Source organism: Lineus longissimus, chromosome 5, assembly GCF_910592395.1.
Source record: "Lineus longissimus chromosome 5, tnLinLong1.2, whole genome shotgun sequence".
In the NCBI taxonomy this organism is placed as follows: domain Eukaryota; kingdom Metazoa; phylum Nemertea; class Pilidiophora; order Heteronemertea; family Lineidae; genus Lineus; species Lineus longissimus.
Window position 1 is genome coordinate 6,718,935 of NC_088312.1, and position 17,262 is coordinate 6,736,196.

A 17,262-nucleotide genomic window follows, 5' to 3' on the forward strand; every position below is an offset into this window, starting at 1 on the left:
CACAAATGCTGACTAAAAATCTCACGAAATGACATTGCAATAATGCTCGAATCGAAGTGGGGGCGGGGACGGACTTTGATGTCGTTTTCACCAAAGTTTATACACATGAAATGAGAAGAACAATGGCGAAGAGTAATCAATCTTTATACTTTAAATTAGGCTGAGAGGCTGGGGCCTCTTTTTTTCTATATATTTAAGTTGTACATGTGTAAATGAGCAGAATCTATAGGAAGAGTGTACATACCGACCGCAATAATATATATATTTATTTCTGGGGGAGGGGAGGGGGTTCAATGCGAAAGACGACCATTCATTGTTATTGATTTGCCCGAAACGGTCGCATCGGTCCGCCGCCGCGCATACAAAAATGTGCATTTCGTTGTTTTTTGAAAATTTTAATGATCGTCCGCTTACAAAATATCGTGTGCTAAAAGTATGCATGGACACAAGAGATGGTACATTGTATACCAATGCCAACTCCTCTGGTGATATAGCATCACATGCAATAAACAAGTCTACAGAACTGGATACAATAGTAGTCACAGCATGGATCTAACCCCGATCTAATCGTCCGTGGCGTCATATTTTCGGTGTATTGTATATTTTGTACAAAATTAAAATAAAGATATTGGTAAATTATGATTGAAAATGATTTCATTGTTTATTCTTTTCTCATCTTAGTTTTACTGTTCTTCTTTCGGCAAAAAGCAAAACCTCCATGCCTCCATACACATGTAGGCAAAATATCCCGAGCTACTGCACTTCTCGACGGGTTATTTTATATTCAAAGTATAAGGAAAACGCCAAGTTAAAATTAACGTCAAGTTATTGGCATAACTATTGAACATCTTGAAACAGAAAATGCTGATGGAAGAAAGGGTGTGCCCCCCCCCCCCCCCCGTCTATCCCACGATCCTACGTTGGCAGGCGGACTTGCCTCCAATGCTGTCTCCACAATATGCACTCGTCCCCCATGAGAAAGTAGACGTGTGTGGAACCCCGATTTCCTCAGACGTGTGCGAATACCGCCGCGCCACCTTACTGCAGGTTGGACAACTGCATGTCACGACTGGGAGGTAGCGATTAAAGAGGTTGAATAGCGCCTCCAGAAGCAAGCAACAGCGCCACCCGTAGCAGAAATATGCACTGCTTAGTGACGTCATGGTTTCCATATACGGCATCTCATTTGCATATTTTTACAACCTTATTTACTACGAGATATAAATATGCCAGTAGCACGTGTATCATACCGGGCAGCGCTGTCAGGTGTTTCCACTATGGGTTACATAATCGGCTACAAAGAGGCCAGTGTTCTAGTAAATGAAGTTAGCAATGATAGCGAAAGAATGTTAGTGTATGTTACGCAGTCAATAGCGATAGTAGTGAGTTGGAGAGAGGAGAAAATGGAAAATGGAGAGAATAGTAGTATGGATTTCGAGTCGCCGGTGGCTTCTGGGCCGGTGGAGAGCGAGGCCCCTGATCCGAACAGTACAGAAGAAATGGAGCAGCATATTATCCAAGACTTGTTTGACAACCATGACGACTCATGATATTTGCCAGAATTGCCGGCAATGAACATGAGTCAAGAGGAGATGGGGCCATTCCAGCCAAGTGACCTGTCACTGCTCATGGCGAATGTCGGAGCCTCTAGAGACGCTGGTCTCGTCAGTACGCCAACGGCATTGAGGTGTTCCCCAAGGGTGGTGCAGACACCAAGACGTGAGACTAACACCGGCGCGGTGACAGCTGTAGCAGATGGAGCCACGCCACTAACATTTTTCAAGCATCCGAATGGTACCTTACAGATCCGCAAGGGGCGCGTTACCGAAAATGTTGCAAAAATCAATAACGTGATCGTAAATATTGTCATATTTTTCAAGATGAGAGTATGTAAATGATACGTAAACGGTAAACCAATGAAAGGCCAGTATCTATTGAACCTTACAAGTAATTTGGGGGCCTTGAAACTCCTTATATTTATCAATGAAACCTTATTCCCGCCTAAGGTTTTGACCGGGCCGTCCAAAACTCCCCATTTTTTGGCGGGCCCTTCCCTTTAAGGGTACACTCCGGACGCAGTGAACGGGCCTCGTCCCTCGCACTCTACCATATACGATACAGTATGGATACGATGTCGATATTGACTGCCCCGGGAGTCTACCAAAGATGGGTCGGGTCGACAGAGGGACAGTCAACAGACGATGAGTACCTCTGCATAGAATGTCCCAGGGGAAACCGTCACATGTCACGATGTACGTCGGTTTTGGTTTACCTTCTATCAGGTGACGATCAGCAAGCTATGAGACGACGAACGACCCAACTTTCTTTAGAGGAGGTGTGTGTTTGGTGGCAGAAGAATGTCGTCGGGCGTCCTGGTCTCATTGAGAGTTTGATTAGCCGTCAAGGACAGTCCAGTGTAGAAGTTTGAAATGTCATAGCCGATAGAATGTCCGGAAAACAAAGGATTAAGCGCTTTTAATCTCTGAGCTATTGGCGGTCATCGCATCCATAAACATACCATAATCTGTCAGAATATCACAGGGCGAAAACGTTTTCCAGGGGACATTTTCTACTTCTACACCGGCACCTGCTGGCTTCAATAACGACTGGACAAACGTTTCCAAGAAATCGGCTTTAAGAAACTAAACAAACACAAATTTTTTGCTGCTTGCGCTCGTACCTCACTTTGTCAATACATGTATTTTGTATTGTGCACCTGCTAAAGGAACGTCTAGAGATGTTATTGAAACTTGAAGCCCATCCTGAACCTAATGGTCCTATACTCCCTTTAAATGTACGGCATATCTTAATCACAGGGCAAATCTTACATGTTTTAAAGCTTAAAGGAGGACTATAGACAGGAACGAACAGGTGGGTTAAATTGGCCATCTTCATGTGACTAATATACACAGTAAGGGCACTGGGTCACGTTTGATTCAGCCACTAAACATATTCCTCGTTCAAGCGTGAATAGTTTTGACGCACTGTGAGATGTGAGAGATTACCCGTAACTTCTTCCTGCCTATACCTGAGTCCTTGTGTGAAAGCAATGGAGCCCATGCATTTTTAATCCGCTGCTCATCGATTCTTTTAAGATCTTTGGCCTGAGAGACATCTAGGATCAAGATCGTACGGTAGAACAAGAATCCTTCCTTGGTCCGAACACTGCATTTTGGGACTTGAATCAGTCACATCTATGAATCGCATACCCGCTGACGACATTGTCACAACCTGGGCACGGCCCTCACGACACCACACTTTGTCTTCGGCCGTCATTTTCGGTATTCGCGCTATCTAATCAGTCACCAGCAAGGTATTCATTGGACGAATGTTTTATTAGATGCCTTGGATTTATCATAGCTGTATCACCCGCTGGACACGTCAGCCCAGCCTTTGCAGGCAATTTGTTCTTTTTACGGAAACGAGCAAGAATTCCACATTTTCACTGCAGCCACTTTCTCAAAATGGCCACCATTATTCAACCTCTTTCCGCCGCGGAGCGTGCTATGAGATCAGTTTTCGGTAGGTTATCAGATCAATTTTCAATTGACAAGACGTTATTTTTAAAGCATTTGTGTTTCTGCTCTATTATGAGCCTTTGTATTCCCGAGGGGATGCATCTTTTTTCCGTACAAAACATTTTTCTGTTGCGATTTTTGTTTAATTTTTTGTCAGCGCCACCTACCGCCATTCTGGCTACTCAGTAGTGGGGGCCATGTCAGAAGTAAGTTAGATAACAGAATTGCAGAATCCCTGACAAATGCTTCATAGACGGATCAGACATCGAAGCATCAGCTCCAGAACTGCCCGTTCTTGGACATTGAGGGGCTGGCTTCAGTACATGGCTGTCAAACAACACTTCTTTTAGACTAGAGTACTACAGTAAAGACAAACCAATTTAAATCAATCTTTTTATTGATTGAACTTCTACTTGTTTCTCTTTTAGTGGGGAATATACCCTATGAAGCAACTGAAGAGCAGCTGAGAGATATTTTTACTCAGGCTGGCCCTGTGGTCAGCTTCAGGATTGTATATGATAGAGAAACAGGTAAACCCAAAGGATATGGCTTCTGTGAATACCAAGACATTGAGACGTCCCAGAGTGCCATGCGTAACTTGAACAACACTGACTTCAATGGGCGTCCACTCAGAGTTGGAGCAGCAGCTGGTGAACAGAATAAAGATGATACGAAGAGTATGCAGCAGGCAACTGGTGGAGCAATTATTGAGGTAAGAATTTAATATCCTCATCTTCTCTAAGAAAGGTCAGTAAAGGTTGGAAAATGCAAGATTATATGAAGACAAGTCATTTCATTTAAATGACATGCATAGTTCAAGGGAGTATTTCAGTTCACAGTTCATCATAACATCTGATTTCAATGTTGAAATTTTTTCCCCATAGAGTCCATTTGGCGACCCTGTTGAGCCCAAGGAAGCCCCAGAAGCAATCTCTAAAGCTGTGGCTAGTCTCCCTCCAGAGCAGATGTACGAGTTGATGAAACAAATGAAGGTAAGATAAGCCAGAGAAAGTCTACCATGCTCTTTCAAGATTCATTCGGAATCATCCGAGATACTCCGTCCATAACCTCCCCTCAAAACGGAGTCGGGGTTGAGGGAGTGGATCCAAAACTTAAGGGGGTCAAAATAACAAGATCAGATATCTTCTCAACTTCATCAGTAATAGTACTTAGCCATCAATTAATGCATTTCTACATTGATTCCAGCTATGTATCCAGAATAACCCTACTGAAGCCAGGAATATGTTGCTACAGAATCCACAATTAGCCTATGCTTTGCTGCAAGCCCAGATTGTCATGAAGATAGTCGATCCACAGGTTGCCATCGTAAGTATTAATTCAGGTTTACGTCGATCAGGTTTGGTTTTGTCTTTTATGGTCTTGGCAAACATTGTAAATCTCTCTCTGCGTGGTCATGTTATTAAGGGTCTCTGATAGCAGAGATACCCATGATGTATTTGGGTTCATGCCCATCTGATGTATATTTCATTTACCATTGTATACACAGGTTGTTCTTTTTTCTAGGCAATGTTGCAGCGAGAGAGGGACCAGATTCCACCAATCATGCCATCAGAGGAGAAGGAACCTCCGCCAGTGGTAAGTTTTCCTGCCAGGGATAAGACCTTTCTGTCTTCTTCCTCTTGGTCGTTCCCTATAACCACCCTGCCCGCATTTTGACAACACACATCATTTTATTAACCATTAAATAAATCTTCTCTGTTTCAGGTCTCCAAGGGTCCCGCTATGTCTACCTCGATGCCACCAATGAGCATGGGACAAGGTAACATGGGTCAGCGTGTACCACCCTTGATGGGCTCCGGACCATCGCAGATGCAGATGGCTGGTATGATGGGAGACCAGCGGCCACCTATGGGAATGAACAACCAGATGGGTGGACCACCACAGCAGCCTGTCCCAAGTAACATGAGTAAGTCACTCTGATTCGGAAGCATAATGCCATGGTGATTTTTAAAGATGTTAGATGTTAAATTTGTAACGGACTGTCATCATCATTTCTCTATATTTTCTTTCAGACATGGGTTTCCAGGCCCAGCCAGGCATGAATCCGATGGCTCCAATGCAAGGATTCCGACCTGGGGGACCGATGTCTCAACGACCTGGCATGCCAACAGGAAATATGAACAGACCACAAATGGGAGGACCACCCATGGGAGGACCTGGACCGCAAGGATTTAGAAATGTAAGCAGTTTTTATCTGGAACTCAAAAGCGGGTCCCAAAAAGCCTGAAAGGGAAAAGTTGTCAGTTTTTTTACTGCAAATGGCTTGTTCTTGGATATGCTTTTTTTAGTTTCCAGCAAATTAAGTATTTCTCAGATACTTTGTGACTTAGATATGTTAGAAGTTTCAGTGTGGTACAGTATACTGTAAGTATTAATATTTTTGTTTTCATTTACAGCAAATTCCTACAAGCATTCCTCAGGGTATGCAACAAGGGACCCCAATATCTTCACAAGATCAAGAGAAGGTATGTGTTATATTCATCACCTTGCCTTATCATAACAGTTTGGAGTATAAACCAATGCCAGTCACTCGTCGTGCCGATTTTCAACTACACCGATTTGTAGTTGTGCAAGAAGTAGAAGAGGATCAGGCACGATGCCTCAATTCAATCGCCTCCCATTAGCAGGTGGGCAGTTATCAAACTGACCACTGAACTAGTGGATTCTTAATGCGTTTCTTCACATCTCCTTAAACAACTGTGCGTCCACCATGTTGTGTTAACCTTGCATCACAAAGAATTGAAATCCCCTGAATGCAACACATTGCTCACTTAAGTTTTCTCTGTTCCAGGCTGCTTTGATCATGCAGGTGTTACAACTGTCTGATGAACAAATTGCCATGCTGCCATCTGATCAGAGACAGAGTATTTTGGTACTGAAGGAGCAGATTGCAAAGAGTGCACCATCTTGAATGAAAGTACTGAAGGCCAACATGTTGTATCCATGGTAAATTCATAGTTGTCACATGAGAACTTGTAAATTTCCCTGAAACTGATGTTCTGTGAAAATTGTTGTAATGCATCATAAGGAGAACTGAAACATAACTAAATTTTAAGTCACAATCAGTCTGATGGCATTTTTCGAGATTTGCAGAAAATTAGCTAGGGAATTATTCTTGCAGGAGGGGGTGTTGGTTGGGAGCACAGATTGACAGAAGAGAATTGGATACGTATACTTTTGTGGCTTCTTCAAGGTGTGCCTGTCTCGAATGTACTGTTGTTGTTCGCGATTAAATGCATTTATGTAAGAATTCCATCTCGTTGCTGTTACTGTTTCCCAATCTTGGGGTGTTCCTTGCTGTCTTTACAAGATGTCCTTTAGAGATACCTTGGTAGAGACATACATTTGGGATGCTTGGATATATGATGTCCTCAAGTGATTCCCTGATATACATAAAGACTCTGGGGATGACATGCTCGAGGGATTCGGACATGTCCTTTGCTGCACCGATAGACAGGTTCTCCTCCAAGGCCCTAACAGTCATGTCCTCTGTGGTGGTTCATTTCATAGATCGCTGTTCACTGGTAGACAGGTGAAGATAAACAGAAATGAGAAAGTAATGCATATGTAATGAATTTTATTCACATTAGGACCCTTAACAATTCAACCGACTAGATTTATGAAATTGAGATAAAATGGACATAACGCACAACTGCCTTGTCTCCTAATAATTGATACCAGATTGTATGTTCATTTGATTCTTTGCTGTCCATCCCCAACAATGCAGGAATTCTAGTTGTAGATTCAACAATTTCAGTCTCTGATGTCTCTGATGAGAGACTAGCACTGCTTAGTTGATTGTCCAAATGAAATGGTGTCTGTTGTCCTTCTGGAAGATGTCCTAAAGGCTGCAAAATATAAGAAACATCTGTACAATTGGGCAGAGGTGATTTCAAGACTGAATTTCTGGGTTTCATGTAAGACTGAACTCTCAAGCTACATGTATGGTGCTGAAACAAACAACTGCAGACTGACTTAGTCCCTCCATCAGCGAGCCTATTGAGCCTATTTAGATGGGCTACTGCCAACCCACCATGAGGGCGATCAGCAACTGCTTCAAAAAAGATCCTTCTCTTCATTACTGTTCAGTAAAATATCAGAACTTTTCGTTATTTTTGCAAGTGGCCTTCATTTCCAATGGATTATTGAAGGAAAACTTTGGCGGCTTTCTGTAGTATTCTTAAAATTTCAAATTTCAGGACTTACAACTGAACATACCAATAGGTTGGCTGAATTATTCCAATTCAAGCTGGTGAAGTAGCATTTGCAGCCTCTCGTATTGAGAGGATAGTAACAATGAGAGTTACTTGGATACATGGTTCCATGATGATTTCTGGTAGCCTGAATCTGCCTTCACCTCATTTTTGAGAGCAAGTTGTCTTGGTAAGAATCTGTTTCAAAACTCATCGCTGCATGACAACAAGCCAGGTCTGGGATTTCTAGTCGTCCGATTTTAAGGATTGCCTTGAAGCCTGCAAGCTGTTCACCAATTACAATAAAAGGGTAATTTCTTTTCTTTTTGTGATATCGTATGCAGAGGCAGGGCTTCAAAAATATTGAAAGTGGTCTCTATCACAAGCATTTATTATTTTGCCTAAAAAGAGGCCTGGGACTTGGGGCTCAATAAAATGGTCATAATCGTCTCCATGCACATGTATTAGGGAGGATAACTGCTGGCCATCACAAATGCCTAGATACGGAGTTCTTTGGGCAGAGGATCCAACAGGGACACCTCTATAGGTGCAGAGTAGGAAGAAGTGTTCACTTCTGGATGTCTCCATGAGAGAGATTACTGGTCAACCCAAAAGGGCTCCTCACAAGAAAGAACTTAAAAAGACAAATCATGTTCTTGTAAACTTTTATTAAACAATAATAAATAGCTTTACAGCAATACCTAAAAAATATGTTCTTTAATACATTTGCATGTAAAACATTAAATATGTTTTGTAATCCCAACCCTAGTTAATTTGTACCCAGAAACTGAGATTATGTACTCCGATACCGAATTAGGAACACCTCTAGCCTGGTTTTATGATTTCACGATGAAGCTGATGACGGTATGCCAAAAAATAATAGTGCAACATATGAATTTACTCTCAGACTTAGTTCACACCAAGAAATGATATAAGTTATGACTGGATGTAAAGAACTATTTGTTACATGTACATATAATGTATTCCAGTACCACCTCGTGGTTACTTGGGTTCCACCTTTTCAGGATGGCGTTGCCTAATGTGTCGCATTAAAGTATTATTGGCATAATACGACTTGCCACAATGTTCACAGCAAACTCGATTTGATTCGTCGTGAGCTAAAATATGCGTCTTGAGAGACCTCAAACCTTTCAAGCGAGTGCCGCAGATATTACACTGATGCTGTGGCTCAGGATTGACGCAGATTTCACTATGGCGTCTCTGGTCACTGCTCAGTGTAAAGGCCTTCCCACAGTGTTCGCACACATGGGGCTTTATATTATCATGACGACGCTGGTGCATCTTAAAAGACGACATATTATTATACCCCTTATCACACTTGTCGCACTGATACATGTAAGTTCCAGTATGATTCCTCATATGCTCGCGCAGTCCTGATCGCGACTTCAGGTCGCGGAAACATATCTTGCATTCATAATATGAAGGATTTTCGTGATAATGCATATGTTTTCGTACCTCTGCCTCAGAGAAGAATTTCCTTGGACACTGTGGACACGGTACCATGTCCCCGGTATGTAATTTCAAGTGGCGAATTAACCCATCTTTCCGAGCTAAGCTGAGTCCACAATATTTACACTGAAATCCTGTCTTTTTGTCCTTGTCTTCTTGGTTTTTTTCCACAGCCGGTTTTAGTTTTTCATTGCTTTTCTTATCACTTTTATCAGCACTTTTGACAATGTCAGTATTCATTTCCCTTTGTCCCCCATCATTGGGTTCGTCGATATCCGTGTCTGTGTACTCCTCCCCCGACGGTGCATACACTGACCCAGACTCCTCACCGGATGAGTCATCCTTGCACATACCACTTGTCGACGGCCCCACATCATCTTGATCAGGATTAAACACTTCACTGAAAAATATTGATAGAATATCTTAGTTTAATAGAGGCCATTGTTGCCGACTAATCATTAACAAAGCACTTTTCTCAAATAAAGTGTTGAAGAATCCAATATAATAATAATATGGCACATTATTATATGGTCAGAGCGGTGTAGGCCAGCATGGGCAACCCCCTTTTGAGTTACCCATTTGTGAAAAGGAGTACATACTGTAGTATAGTGAAAAAATGTGCTTAAGTCAGCCTGTGTCCTCCAACCCTACTTCTGCTCAGGTTGTTTTGGCTTGACATCAAACCGACTCCAAACCAGGAAGATATGGTTAGCTGCCCACTCCCCTTGCCTGAAGAAGCTTACAAATCTATATGATAGCCTCACCTTTTGATCATGACTGTGTCCAGTCCACCCAGTGCCGACTCAACGGACATCCCTGGCTTTGTCTGAAATTGGATAAAATTAGAAATCGGTTACTGTATCTGTATATTCTTGAAGTGGAACTTTTCAAACTTTATACGTGTCAGTCTTTTCACTGAAAGGCAAACCATTACCAAAGTAAACAATATTAGAATTAAACAACAAGAACAAAATAGTTGAGGTTACGTTGTTTTATTGCAAAATGAACAAATTGGTACAGATGCACAGTCAGGTATGGGCCAGACAGACAAGCAACAGAACATAACACAACAAAGTGATTTCTTTGCACAGGGGCTTGCATTTATAGGCCAGCTGAGACCAGATATTGCTCTTTTATAAATATGCTAAAGCCTGAATAACTTGTATGTGGATTTTGTTTATAATAACCATATCACTAATCTACATGGGCCTTGGAGGTTTTTATTACCAAAACTGTTCTTGTGGTCTCCACATGCCAAGTTATTTAAGCCAGACTCAACTGGATAACCAACTCATCTACTCTGGTGGATCTGGTGGATTTGATGAATATTTTCCCAAGGTCAAATGTAACCATAGTTGTGGTTATATTTACCTTGGGTTGTTGAGGCGTCAACCCCACTTTCCATTGCCAACATCACCTCACACGAGAGCTTGTGTTTGGCGAGACTCGATCTCCAGCTGAACTGACGTTCACACCTTCCACACTTGAGACGTCTCTTGTTCAGGCAGACCGTTTGGTGCTCAATCAAGTACCGACGTTCCTTGTACCTTTTGCCACAGCCTTCGCAAGCAAACTGAAAATCTTTCCGCTCTTCTTGATTTAGCTTAGTCTTCAAGGCTGGTTTCCTGCAACAGAAAGAGTTGGTTTTGAACAAAAATATTTTGTAATTTGACTTAAATATAGGACATATGATCAACTTGGAATTGATATTATTGCAAAAATATAAAGGGACTTTACAACCATTTCCACAGGCCGTCCTTCAGATAGGCGATTAAAGGTAGGCAAGTCCCCAAAACCAGTTACAGTATCTGGGAGGTCACAACCAGGTAAATTCCAAGACATGAGATCGTGGGAATAACATCTAATATACATGTACATGTATGTAACCCTGTTAATTACACAGGAGGAACCTCCCTCACCATCATAGTACAATTTTGCTGATGTGTGTTGTACTGGGCATAAATAACTTACTTCATGACGTGCACCCTCTTGAAATGTCGCAACATAGTTTCTTTCACAGAGAATTTTTTATCACACAAGTTGCACTTATGACCTTTTTCGCCGGAGTGGCTCCTCACGTGGTCTTCAAATCGATGCTTTACGGAGAACTTTCTGTCGCAGATGGGACATGTGTGGACGGTGGCCGAGGACCCGGCGTCGCCATGAACATCTACCTTGTGCACCTTGAGGGATGCAACAGACTTGTAGTATTTGCCACAAAGGTCACAGAGGGTTCGCTGTCCTAATAACGACGTGTAGCACGTTTGCTTCTGGACTGGAGGACGGATTCTAAACTCACGCATATCGTCCACAGCAAGATGATGCTGGGCTGAAGGAGAGATTCTAAACATGGGCAAGCTTTCAGCAGCAAGTCTGAAAAACAAAAGGAGAAGGATGAATTACCTTACCAACAGCAAGCATAGAGACTGGTCGGGTCTTTCAAGCCAGAATAAGTGGAGAAGAGACTTCCTCAAACAGTGAGAATTATAGTACAGGCATGTTTAGAAAGCTTTTACAATATAACAGACAAAGGCTTGATGAAACCCTTCAAAAATAATCTATGGTGCAACTTAAAACAATTGTACAAGTAATTTGAACAAGAGGCCCAAGGGCCTGGCGCTCAGCTGAGTTAATATCATTAACGTCTTCCCGGTGTTCAGTTCATTATGCATGAAAATGGCATGCTCCATGGTATTTGATATCCTTCTGCGTCACTACGGTACCAATGTTTTTGGTTGACATAATTATGCCACTGTTCATTCCTCAATCCTGACCATAATTCGGGTGAAATCATCGTATGAAAATATTTACCGAAACATGAAGTTTATGCCATGAATGAGGATACTCATTGTCATAGCCTCGTTTACAAGTACGAAGTATTTTCCCGCGAATATTCAAAACTGCTTGGCTCCTTGCCAGTTAAATAACATGTGACTATACACAAAATAGAAAACTTTGAAATTGTAAATAATTTTTTATCTATCAGGGGAAACAAGCTGATGATGATCAAATAAATCATTCATGAGAAATCGTTTTGTTGCTGAAGCTTGCATGAAGAAGTTAATGCTAAACCTTTTCTTGTGCTCTACTGCGCCACCGTAGTTTTCTATTTAGACCAGCGATGACGTCATTTCTGGTGATTCCCTACGTTGTCCAATGAGCGCTTTTTAAAATGTGCCATTTGGTATTGTACAGTATGCAATGTATTTTTTCAGCGCTGCCAGTTGCCGAACAGAATGCCGTAGCTCCCTCAATTTCCAATCAATTTTTATGGGAGTGACATTATTGTATTGCTTAGAATGTCTACTTTTTACTCATGAAAGAATCGTAGAACTAAAACTTAATAGGCGAACAGAATCATGCCGATTCACTGCACATACTGTGGGAATTCTCCACTTCAAAATACATCGGCGATGTCATCGCGAACAGAGCATGCACAAGTTTTCCGATATCGTTTTCACAGAAATGTGGCCAAATTTTCAAGAACTAATTTCTGAAAGTAGTCCCTAAAGACCTTATGACTACCACTGAAACGAACTAGTGATAATATCGCCTACCAGACTACTTTTTAGGCAGAAAATTGGGTACATGAGTGTCATTGAGCTCCAAGAACGCAAGATTATAGCACATAGCGTAAACAACATGCCGCCATTTTGTCTCCGCTTCGGTATTTCGTAGGCCGCTTATAATGCACCTTCTCAATTAAAACCAACATAATAAGGCCTTACATCGTTGATTGAATAGGAACACCACACAAAACACAATAAAGTGGGGGTACAATCGATTACGAAGCTGAAGTGAACAGTGATTTATTCCTGGAGCTACTGCTTTTGTTGTGCAGCTGCCATGTTTTGAGAACTGGCAAATAGGAGACTTCATTGATGGCTGACGTCATCGGGCGGGAATTTGAATCGGCAGAAATAATTAAAAGGCAGGTAGCGCCCTCTCCTGTTAAAATTTTGAACTTTTTCTCAATAAAATAGATTTTCAAGAATTTTATCTTAATATTAGAGCATATTTCGACTAATTCTGCTGCTCCTAGGCCGATATAGGCCAGTTTCCTTCATGCACTCTCGCTCGCAGGAAGTAGGTCGAATGGCGACAAATTTTGTTTTGAAAGTAGAGTTTGACCAGAAGTATCCAGAAATGCAAAATTGAAGTCTCTAGGTCTTACGGTTACAAAATGTGCACCATGGGTTTAACGGATGGACGGATGGATGGATGGATGGATGGACAGACGGACGCCACTGAACAACTTATTTGACAAGCTCGGCTGACTTAGTCAGCTGAGCTAAAAAGGGCTCGATCAGATTGCACATGGATGATACAAAGTCAAGGCGATTTTTCTAACTACTTGGGTTCTTCATGCACACAAACCGTTGACTCGGATGAGATATTAGATAATTTGGACAAAGAAAAACATCATTGACATCTGACTCACCGTTTTTCAGTGTCCTGAACACTTTCAAATAAGTCTTCCTTCTAGAATGGCAAAAAGTGAATATTCATAAGCTCGGAGCATCTACTTCCAAAAGAAAAGAATAATCTACTTGCAGAAACCGGAGTCACTTTTTAGCTCACCTCTTAGCAGAGGTGAGCTTATCCCATACCGTGGCGTCCGTCGTCCGTCGTCGTCGTCGTCGTCGTCGTCGTCCGTCGTCGTCCGTCGTCCGTTAGCAGGGCACGTTTCGTAACTGTTAGAGCTATTGAGTTGAAACTTGGTACACATGTACCCTTATGTAATGACACCTTGGAGACCAAGTTTCGGTCCGATTCGTTTCATGGTTTGGCCACCAGGGGGCCAAACGTTAAAAGTGAAAATATGCAATATCTCCCTTAATAGTAGTCGGGAAATTTTGAAAAAAATATGGTAGGTACTTCTAGCAAAGGTGCATCATATATCGTCCGGGTTTTTGATTTGACCTCCTTTTCAAGGTCACAGAGGTCAAATGGTGTAAATTGGTCGTTAGGATGTAACGATGGCACGTTTCTAAACTGCAATGACTATTGATACCAAATTTGGTACACATTTACCCCTTAGTCAGGTGATCTCAGGGACCGAAGTTTGGTCCAATATGATTCACCACTTGACCACCAGGGGGCAAAGTCCAAAAACCTTAAAAATGGGATTATTCCTTAACTTCTTGCCCCATTGCCACCAATTTGATATCATGGGTACATCTAACCACCATACAGTATATGTCACACAGGTTTTTAATTTCACCTTCTTGTCAAGGTCACAGAGGTCAAATGGCGTAAATTCGCCGTCAGGCCGTAACTATGGCACGTTTCTTAACTGCAATGACTATTGATCACAAATTAAGTACACATGTACCCCTTGGTCAGGTGATCTCAGGTACCGAAGTTTGGTGCGATCTGATTTGCCGTTTGGCCTCCAGGGAGGGGGCCAAATCCTAAATTCTTCAAAAAACCCATTATTCCTAGTAATGACTTGCCCGATTGGCACTAATTTTATATCATAGGTACATCTAATTCTAACAACCATTCAATGTGTCACCCGGGTCTTCTTTGATTTGACCTACTTTTCAAGGTCACAGAGGTCGAATGTACTGTAAATTGGCCATTTTGGGGAAATTGTAATTGCTTGGACCTACATCAAACCTAACACTACATGACACAATACCATGCTCTTTATCCATCTTTCCTCCACATGAGGTGAGCACAATGGCCCTGGCCATTTCATTTTAGTTTCATGACAAGGCAAAGTCCCCGGAAGGCCATGATGCCACTTGCACTGATGATGATTATGAAGAATATATCAACAATAAACAATAAACAAGAACATAGTTCTAAATGACAGAAATGGTAAAAAATTGAGACGGGAGGTAAATTAATGGACAATTAAACAATTGGAAATGCTTCCATCAATCTTCCTACACACTCAAATAGTAAACAAGGTGAATTAAAATTAGGATTTCTGCCCGGGACAGGTACTACGGGAATAGGATGGTCTTCAGCAGAGGCGTATCTAGAAGAGGGAGGGCCTCTGTGGGGCACCTCTTGACACCACTAAGACATGAGAAATTAACTTTAATGTGATTGGCTTTGACCTTACACTTCTTTGATTGCCCACACTCTGTTTACTAGTTTAATCAAAACCTACCTTCACTTCTCCTGTCATTTCACTACTTGGAATCGGTTCAGAGATTGGCACAGGGTTCTCATATGCTCCGCTGTTCCCCAGCAAAGATTGGTCTACTACATCATCCATCACACCACTGGGCAACATCAATGAACTCTTACTGTCGTCTGCCACAGACAATGGGAAGTAAACATCACTTGCTGCATTCAATAACGTCTCGGCCTCCTCATCCTCCTCAGCATCTTGTGCTGAGACAGGAGTCCATGTTTTAGAAAAAACTTTCTTATTTCGGGATTCTGAAGACGCTGAAGGTGAAATGACTGAAAACTGGAATGGTTCCTGTGGTAAATTTGACGCATCAGAAACCAGAGATGGGGTCATTCTAATGTCTGGATCAAGTTTCTCACGCTTAATAGGTGGCTCAAAGCCAGTGATTTGGTCGTCCGAGTCAATGTTTTCTTGAGTATTATCGTTGTCGGGCACTGGCGAGTGTGCGTGATCAACCACTGCATCTGTGGCAGATATTTCAAAAGATGTTTTCTGAAAGAAAACATTTTCACTAGATTTAGAAATCACTTTACCAAAATAACTGAAGCAATCTATGATTAATGAGACACAAAAATGAAATCAGGCTTTATCTGTACCTGTGACGTTGGTTTGCCCTGTCATGTTCGAATTACATCCCCATCTGAAATTCTTGACAATCAAGCAACATGCTAAAAGTTGTGATAACTTACATTTGATCCAGTCTTTCTCTTGGAGATTTCAGCCTCAAGCTTTTGCCTCAGCTCAGCATTTTCCATTCCCAATTTCGTCACCTGACTTTGAAACTTCTTCACCAGACTGTTCTGAATTGCCAACTGGTCCACGTATATCTTAGATTGTGTTGCATGATGATCTGCATCTTGCTTGCTCAGCAATAGCTGTGTGTTTCTACACTGAAGCTCTTTCTTTGACTGTTCAAATAGTTCTCTATTGCTGTCTAACTCGGACTGCATATACTGGAACTTCTTTTCTATCTCCTTCACCTCACACTTTGCTTCGTTTAAAAGTCTCTCTTTTGATAGACATTGTTCTTGCAACTGTACCACCTGCCACGCTTGTATATTGGCTGCTTCAATCATGGGCTTAAATTCCTCCAACTGCTTCTTCTGTATTTCAATTTCCTTTTCCGCCAGCTCCAGAGCATTTTCTTTCAGTGTGAGTTGCGCCTGATAATTGGTGATGAAACGAAACAAATCAGACCAGGCTTTTGAAAGAACTGACCCCTTATTCTGAAGGTCTACCTGCATGTTTTGAAACTGGCTTTCTTTTTCCTGAAATTCTGGCAACAGCAACGACATTGTTGTATCATTTGACTTGTCAATATCAATCAACCTACAAAAGATAAGAGTAAAGTAAGTCTATGTCTATTACTATTATCTTTCTTTCTTGCTTAAGGGTATTTTCATTTTACCAACTCGATCTGGCTAATTGGCTCCAGACAACATCGTACAAAACTAACAGAGTAAATCTTCAATTTTGTCAATGAGCTTCCTTGGCTATATCAATTATCATCAGTTCCCTCTGGGATTAGATAAGGCCATATGCTACGGATAAAAATTGAGATTGAGGATTTAGGGCATAATATATAGGCTAGGCACGGTGCAACTCAACTGCAGCTAGAGCTAGGTCATGATGATCAGATGACAGGTCAGATGTCAGATGTGATCCTTTTTAGCCCCATAGTAGTAGTACTAGCCTAGCCTAGTTTATATCTTTAGTTTTACACTGATTATGCCCATTAAAACAGAATGACTTCCAGTAGTCAAAACACTTCTTCCTTGTCAGTTTACCTAACACTATCATCATCCTACAGTATAGAATATTTTGCTAGAACAATCAAACCAAGCCAACAACTATTTTATTTTGGCTTCACAGACCGGAAGAATGGTGGCGCCCCCTGGAAAACTGACAC

The 17,262-nt window shown here is 41.7% G+C and overlaps 2 protein-coding genes across 3 annotated transcripts; one reads left to right on the forward strand and one right to left on the reverse strand.

Annotated features, from left to right (window-relative positions):
* Nucleotides 1-3,460: 3,460 nt before the first annotated feature.
* On the forward strand, nucleotides 3,461-6,792 carry LOC135488085 (cleavage stimulation factor subunit 2-like). The gene is made up of 9 exons (XM_064772490.1): nucleotides 3,461-3,522; nucleotides 3,947-4,230; nucleotides 4,403-4,510; nucleotides 4,725-4,844; nucleotides 5,043-5,114; nucleotides 5,244-5,445; nucleotides 5,552-5,718; nucleotides 5,936-6,004; nucleotides 6,331-6,792. Exons 1-9 carry the CDS (start codon nucleotides 3,465-3,467, stop codon nucleotides 6,448-6,450), a joined length of 1,200 nt encoding a protein of 399 aa, XP_064628560.1. The 5' UTR covers nucleotides 3,461-3,464; the 3' UTR covers nucleotides 6,451-6,792.
* A 1,601-nt stretch (nucleotides 6,793-8,393) lies between these two features.
* On the reverse strand, nucleotides 8,394-17,237 carry LOC135487804 (myoneurin-like). Of its 2 annotated transcripts, XM_064771889.1 has the most exons (8): nucleotides 17,141-17,237; nucleotides 16,043-16,682; nucleotides 15,327-15,845; nucleotides 13,644-13,684; nucleotides 11,174-11,575; nucleotides 10,574-10,827; nucleotides 9,967-10,028; nucleotides 9,466-9,602 (listed from the first exon to the last, which is right to left on the reverse strand). In XM_064771889.1, exons 2-7 carry the CDS (start codon nucleotides 16,646-16,648, stop codon nucleotides 10,006-10,008), a joined length of 1,845 nt encoding a protein of 614 aa, XP_064627959.1. In that variant the 5' UTR covers nucleotides 16,649-16,682; nucleotides 17,141-17,237; the 3' UTR covers nucleotides 9,466-9,602; nucleotides 9,967-10,005. The 2 variants fall into 2 exon arrangements, with proteins under 2 accessions (XP_064627958.1, XP_064627959.1); XM_064771888.1 differs by lacking the exons at nucleotides 10,574-10,827; nucleotides 11,174-11,575; nucleotides 13,644-13,684 and having other exon boundaries at nucleotides 8,394-9,602.
* Between the last annotated feature and the right edge of the window lie 25 nt (nucleotides 17,238-17,262).